Source organism: Ischnura elegans, chromosome 7 (genome assembly GCF_921293095.1).
Source record: "Ischnura elegans chromosome 7, ioIscEleg1.1, whole genome shotgun sequence".
Classification (NCBI taxonomy): domain Eukaryota; kingdom Metazoa; phylum Arthropoda; class Insecta; order Odonata; family Coenagrionidae; genus Ischnura; species Ischnura elegans.
Genome location: NC_060252.1, coordinates 118211605 through 118218190, shown reverse-complemented (window position 1 = coordinate 118218190; position 6586 = coordinate 118211605). Strand labels below are relative to the sequence as shown.

General features: G+C 41.4%; 1 protein-coding gene across 1 annotated transcript; it reads right to left on the bottom strand.

Moving 5' to 3' along the window:
- Nucleotides 1–3506: 3506 nt before the first annotated feature.
- LOC124163082 lies at nucleotides 3507–4445 on the bottom strand. Its single transcript, XM_046539870.1, has one exon. The coding sequence runs from the start codon at nucleotides 4443–4445 to the stop codon at nucleotides 3507–3509; it is 939 nt and encodes a 312-aa protein (XP_046395826.1).
- Between the last annotated feature and the right edge of the window lie 2141 nt (nucleotides 4446–6586).

Genomic DNA, 6586 nt, shown 5'->3' with positions numbered 1-6586 from the left:
GCTAAACCTGGATATATTTAATTTTATGGAGAAACACGAACAGAAAAAGATTTACAGAATATTTCTTTCCCTCATCTCAAAGGTTTATTTTTTTTACTCTATTTGCGGCAAATGCGATGCATTCCACACCAAGGCCTTTCATTGGAAAGGTGCCATTTCTCGGTTTCGCCAGAGGATTAACATCGTTCACTTGGGAGAATCATTTGTTGCCCTCGATACAGAAATCGGCTGGATTGGGAGAAGTGTCGAACAAATATCATTACTGCTGGGGACAATTTCCTGGAAAGCAACTTTATATCTATCGAGGAAGCCAATGAAATTAACTTGAAAGCTCCCATAGAATCCAACAGAGATGGGATGGGGTCAATTGCAAAGGAACAATTTCTACCCAGACTCTCTGGAATCTAATCAATATCTACCCTTCTTCTAAAACACATTATTTCATGAATTCTGAGCTGCAAAATAGGGTCCTTTGAAGTCAGTTCCAAAATAGGGTCGGTATCTCATAATGCTTGTCTGGAAAGAATGCGTGATTTTTTAACCATTTAAATATATCCTAAATAGAGGTCACTCGCCTTTGTTACCAATTACAATGGCATTAAGTCAATTACGAATAAGCAATTTTCATCCCTACATCTACATTACTGATAAACTTAAGCATTCCAACTCAAGGGAATGCAAGATAGCCACTTCTCATATCCTGAATACAACTATATCCTAACCATCTATTCGGAATCAATACATGGGATTGTTTATAAATATTAGAAGCACGCTATGTTCTTCGTGCGTAGGTTTCCGCGGCATTGTTCACGATAACTGCTAATTTCCGGGTTCTCCAGCCGCGTCTGTCGTTTATAGTTGACTACAGTTTCGGAAGCCATCCTTCTTCCGTCTTCAGGTCGAAGGTCATTTTTTGCCGTCTTATATAGCACTGGCCGATCTCCTCCTGTGCGCTGATTGGTCAGAACTCTCTTCCAAACGTTGCTGATTGGGTAGCCGTTGTCCCTGTTAATATTTTGCCTTTTGTGAATTTCAATTGCTTCCCTGATTTTCCTTGGGTAGTAGCGACTCTCTTTTGCCACTATCTTCGCTTTTTCGAATTCAATGTTATGGCCGGCCTCACTCCAAACATGCTCTGCAATGGCTGACAAGTGCAGATGTTTTTTATTGGTAGCTCTCACATGCTACTTCATCCTTGTCGCCATTCCTCGGCATGTTTCGCCAACATATGACTTTCCGCAGGAGCATAGCACTGTGTACACGCCTTCGCATAGTGCCTGCGGGATACAATCTTTTGGTCCAGGTACAATGTTTTGTACCTGTTGTTGCCATTAATATATCAATAACGTTTACACTTTTTCACCTTCATACAATGCAAAACATCTCTTGAATCCGCAAACCGAGTCATCAGCAAATTCCTAATCTCTCATTCCACCAGTATGGATTATCATGCAATTCTAACAATTTGTTATTGCTGCCATGGTATCAAACTCACGCCATGTATCTGATAAATATTTATTATTGATTTTTAAAAAATCTCTTTTCTGTCCTCCAAGAAAACACGAAAACATAAGCCAAAGAATCTCCATGAAGAAAGATGTCATGAATGTTTAAAAGAGTTCGTAGTGCTAATTCAGGAGATCCGAGTTCGAATACCGGCAAATGCTTTTCCTCAAAAGAATTATCACACTTGGTGTTCTGCAATGGAAGCGAGTAAGGCATCAATCCATGCGTGCCCAAAGTAATCTTTGAACAGAAAAATGTTGGATCTGATTGTGAAGACTGTTATAAAAGCCGATCAGCTGTAGTGAAAAGTTTGGGAAAAAGTCAAATATAGTTTAGACGTCCACTTTAACAAAGTCTTACAAAAACTTACGAAATGACGTTATCATGTGTGCACCACTTAAATAGCGGCTCAACATTTTCTATCTTAACTTAAAATTCAAAGAGCCTATATGGATGATTTCGTCTTTATTCGTCCGATACGGAAATGGATTGGGGGGAGAGGCGAGCAAGATGGAGAGCATTTGGTCCAAACGGAAAATGACGAGTTTATTAATATTTCTTACAAATGGATGGCTCTCTGAGGAGGAGGAAGGGATGCGCTCGCATTTCACCAAAGAGAACGAAAAAAATACGCAAACCAAGCATATAACCTCAATTATTTATTTTTATAAATTTTCCTCGAGTTAAAAGTGCTTATTTCTGAGTTTATTATTCACTCCGCCTGTCTTTGAAAGTTGATTAGGATTCTTTTGCCAAGTTTTGATTCATTATACACCAAGTTATCAAGAAATTATGTACCTAACTAAGTGTAAAATCTTTATAAGTTCAATAGATTCAGTCTTTACGTGGTGGAAGTTCGACATAGTTAAATAAAAGATGGCAGCCCTTTTCCACAATATTTTATTGCGTACGACGCGGTTCGGCTCAAAGAGCCATCATCTGGTACAAGACACTGTCTTACATATAAACATCACCATTATACCTTTTTAGCAAGGGGTGGGGAGGATTTCACATGTTTGAATAAGGGGAGGGAAACAGGCGTAGAGAATGGAGACAGTGAGAAAAGATACAACCTGAAGTCCTCATTCCAACTTGGGATTCCCGTATCTCTTTAACTGTATATTTTCTCCCCTTCTCCATTCTCTACGCCTGTATCCCACGCCTTATTCAAACATGTCAAATTCCCCCCACCCCTTTCTAAAAAGGTATAAAGGTGGTGTTTATATGCAAGACAGTACCTTGTACCAGATGATGGTTCTGTGAGCCGAAACATGTCGTACGGATCAAAATATTGTGGGAATGTACTACTAGCTTTTATTTAAATAAAATATTTATAATTACTCATATATATTTAAGAGTGTATCATCTGGGTTTCGAAGTGGCCCGTAATCATCTGATGCATTTCCATCGATGCAAATGAACCAGATGTGACATGCCACGTCGACATATAGGTCGTACAGTATTATAAACGTAAGTGGACTTATACTTTTTCACATGTTATTACGTTAAGTCGATCTCATTAAGTCACGCCCAAGACAGCGAAGTATTTTAATTTTAAACGAGAAAGTATTTCGTCCTTATCCACGCTATTTACGATGAATGTTAGACTTCGAAGTTAATATAAAACATTGAGTAAAATATACTGATCCATTTCTTACTAATGCGAAATAAAATTGACGAAAGTGAGAGTAGACAAATTAAAAAGCTCGCTTCAATTTTTGTGCCATTATTATTTCATGAAGTCTCGTTACCAACCATCCATCATATGAGTATATAATACAATGAAAAGGAAACAATACCCTCGAAGAGCTTCAAGACCCAGTGAAAGATATGAAGGATCTAAGGTTTTCCCGGCGAATAGACTGGAGGAAGAGTTCTCGGGTTTCCAGCCGGGTCCAAGGGTTTATCAGCACCGACGTTTCGAAGGCTAAGTCTGCCATCGTCTTCAGGGTGAATGGATTCGCCAAGTTGTGTCCTTCCTATATACTGTCGCGTTGGTTTCAGGTGGGCTCTGATTGGTCGACGGTCGGGCCAATGCGAGTCCTCTCCCCCTTCAGCTTCTTCAGAGCTGGTTTCCACGCATTGCTCAGATGGAAGCCGGCGTCTCGGTTCATGTTTTTCTCCTCAAGCCTGATTTCCACTGCCTCCTTCACGACACGGTCCCAGTAATTTTTGGCATGGCATATTAGTTCTGTATCTTGAAAATTTATTCGGTGACCGTTTTCTAGGCTGTGTTCGGCCACCGCAGACTTATTGGGATAGTACAGTCTGATGCATCTTTCGTGCTCCTTCAAGCGTTTTTCAATGGTGCGTCCGGTCTCCCCGATGTACACTTGGCCGCATTCACACGGTATGCGATAGACTCCTGATGTCTTCAATCCCAATTTATCCTTGGTGGTTCCGAGAAGGGCTTTGAGTTTTCGCAGTGGTTTGTGGATTGTCTCCACATTGTGCCTTCTTAATATCCTCGCAATTTTGTTGGATATTGTTGAGACGTATGGCAGGCAGGCTCTCGCTGTTGGTTTTACGTCAGGTTTTTCGGCTTCAGCTTTTTTCCTTAAGGACCTTTTAAGGGCCATTTTGATGTCTCCCTCTGTAAATCCGTTTGAGCGGAAGGTAGTCCTCAGGTGATCAATTTCCGACTTTAGGTGTTGAGCGTCAGAGACAGCTTTGGCTCGGTGGATGAGAGTTCTCAACACTCCATTTTTCTGCGCTGGGTGGTGGTGGCTCCTTCCATTGAGGTACAGGTCCGTATGCGTGGGTTTCCGATACACGCTGTGTCCTAGGCTGCCGTCAGCCCTTCGTTCAATTAGGATGTCTAAGAAGGGTAGCCGGTGAGCCTTGATGTCATTTCCCTTTTCACCAGAGTCCCAATCAGTGACACGTTGAAGCTCCTCGAGGCGAGATTCGACCAGAAAACGGTCGACCTCTTCCAACATGTCCTCTCCTCGACGTACTTCCTGTATCAGGGGAAGTTCTACGAGAAGAAAGAAGGAGTACCCATGGGTTCCCCGCTGTCACCGGCCATCGTCAATCTATTCATGGAGGACTTTGAGGAACGAGCACTTGAATTGGCCCCTCTCCACCCAAAGCACTTTTTTAGATACGTGGATGACACCTTCATAGTCTGGCCACACGGATCCGAATCGCTGACGGATTTCCTAGCGCATATGAACAACGTCCACCCCAAAATCGAGTTCACCATGGAGACCGAAAAGGACAAATTGTATAATTGGTAATTGTATAGTTCTTAAGCTATCACTGAAGCATGATGGTGCAGGAACACGGGGTAGTTGGGTGTTTTACGATGTAATATAATTCTATCCAACGCAATTTGCGCAATCTTTTGCACCGATTATACGCCCAGTATTCCCATAAAATAATATTTTGGAAGCAGAGGAATGTTCGTATCAGTAGCCGATACATATAGTGTTGGCTAATTTCTTTACTTTAGCACGGCCGTTATTCGCAGATTTTTTTGTTTCCTTCCAAGAAAAAATAAATGCACGGAAGGGAATGAGTGGTGCCTTTCAAGCATCCTCTCGCGAAAGAGGCTTTATATGATTTAGATTGGAATGGGCCGACGATTTCCAGCGATGACGACCGCCAAAAGAAAGCTGAGGGGTCGAAGAATCGGGAGAGGCGATGGAGTTTCAAAATCCGGTGGAATGGATGCATTGAAAGGGGACTATTTTTACAACTCCCTGCTGGCTCCCTTGACAAGAAGCACATGGCTACAAAGCGCACGCAAGATTGTTTCCTCTGTTCGCGAGATGTGGAAGCTTACGCAGGAAATGCTGGCGTGAGAACAAAGCCAAGGGTTGATAGGTGACTGACGCAAAGAAGACGAAACACAGCGCTAGGAAAATTCACGCCAGGTATCTACCACAATTACCTCAGACGACAGACACCAACCAGTTACAAAGGTTATGGAAAACTCAAAGCATAAATTCATGGAGCATTGAGGAATTGTGTTTCAACTTTCAAGCACGCGAGGGAAGCTAAGATAACTCTTGATAAAGTATAAATAGCAAATAGCAGTGTCTACACTTTAGCATACAACTCCACTACCGACCAGGGTTTCGACAGCCTATGTCATTCTCAGATTCAAAGACCTTTATCGCATTTCCAAAACGTCAAGCCTGATGTGATTTCATATGTTCTCTCCAAAATTTATATTTCTTTCCAATATAATTATAAGGCGTAATGCATTCCATATTTTTCAAACAAATGGGCATATTATATTCAATTATTTACGCGTTTTTTTTTTCTAAAAATATAACACTTTTGCTCAGTTTCACACACACCGTTTTTGGACGGCTGGTAATAATATCGGCAGTCCACAATCCTTTATTAAACAATGGGAAGGCATGGGAGCTTGCGCACCGATCAACCATGCATCGGTACCGATAAAAATCCAGTTAGCTTCCATTCATTGCCACTGTGGATCACCGGCGCCGTCACAACAACCACGATCGTTTGACCGGTTAAAATACGGCGAGTGTGCAAGCAGCGCTCCAGGTGGAATTAAGTGAATAAAATTGACTAAGAAAATAACGTAGAGTGTTGAAACCATGGGTCAGTAGTAGAGTTAAATTGAAATGTGGAAATAACCATTAATTATTTAAATTCTCTAGTTGATATATCGCAATCCCACCACCTCAAGCCTGAAACGATTTCATTCAAAACTAAGATAAAAACATCTGGCAGCGTAAGATTCAGTACGTATGCAACATTTAATGTCCACCGCGATTCATAAAATAATGGCATGCCATCTAATGCATCCATAGCATCTTTTTAATATAGCCTGAACTGGCTTAAGTATAAAGAGCATCGCACCCTTCTGATAATACCTCTAGCCTTTTGTGTCTTAGCGACCGGTTACCTGCCATACCTGTACGAGAAGTTCCTAAGAAAAACTGAAGTATATAATATACCTACCCGAAATAATACCATTGACCTCCACATTCCAGAACATCACACGCCTCATATGACCAAATCGTTCATAGTAACGGCCTCACGAATATGGTACTCTCTCCCAGCCCAAATAAGAAGCATTACAAACATCAATCGATTTAAG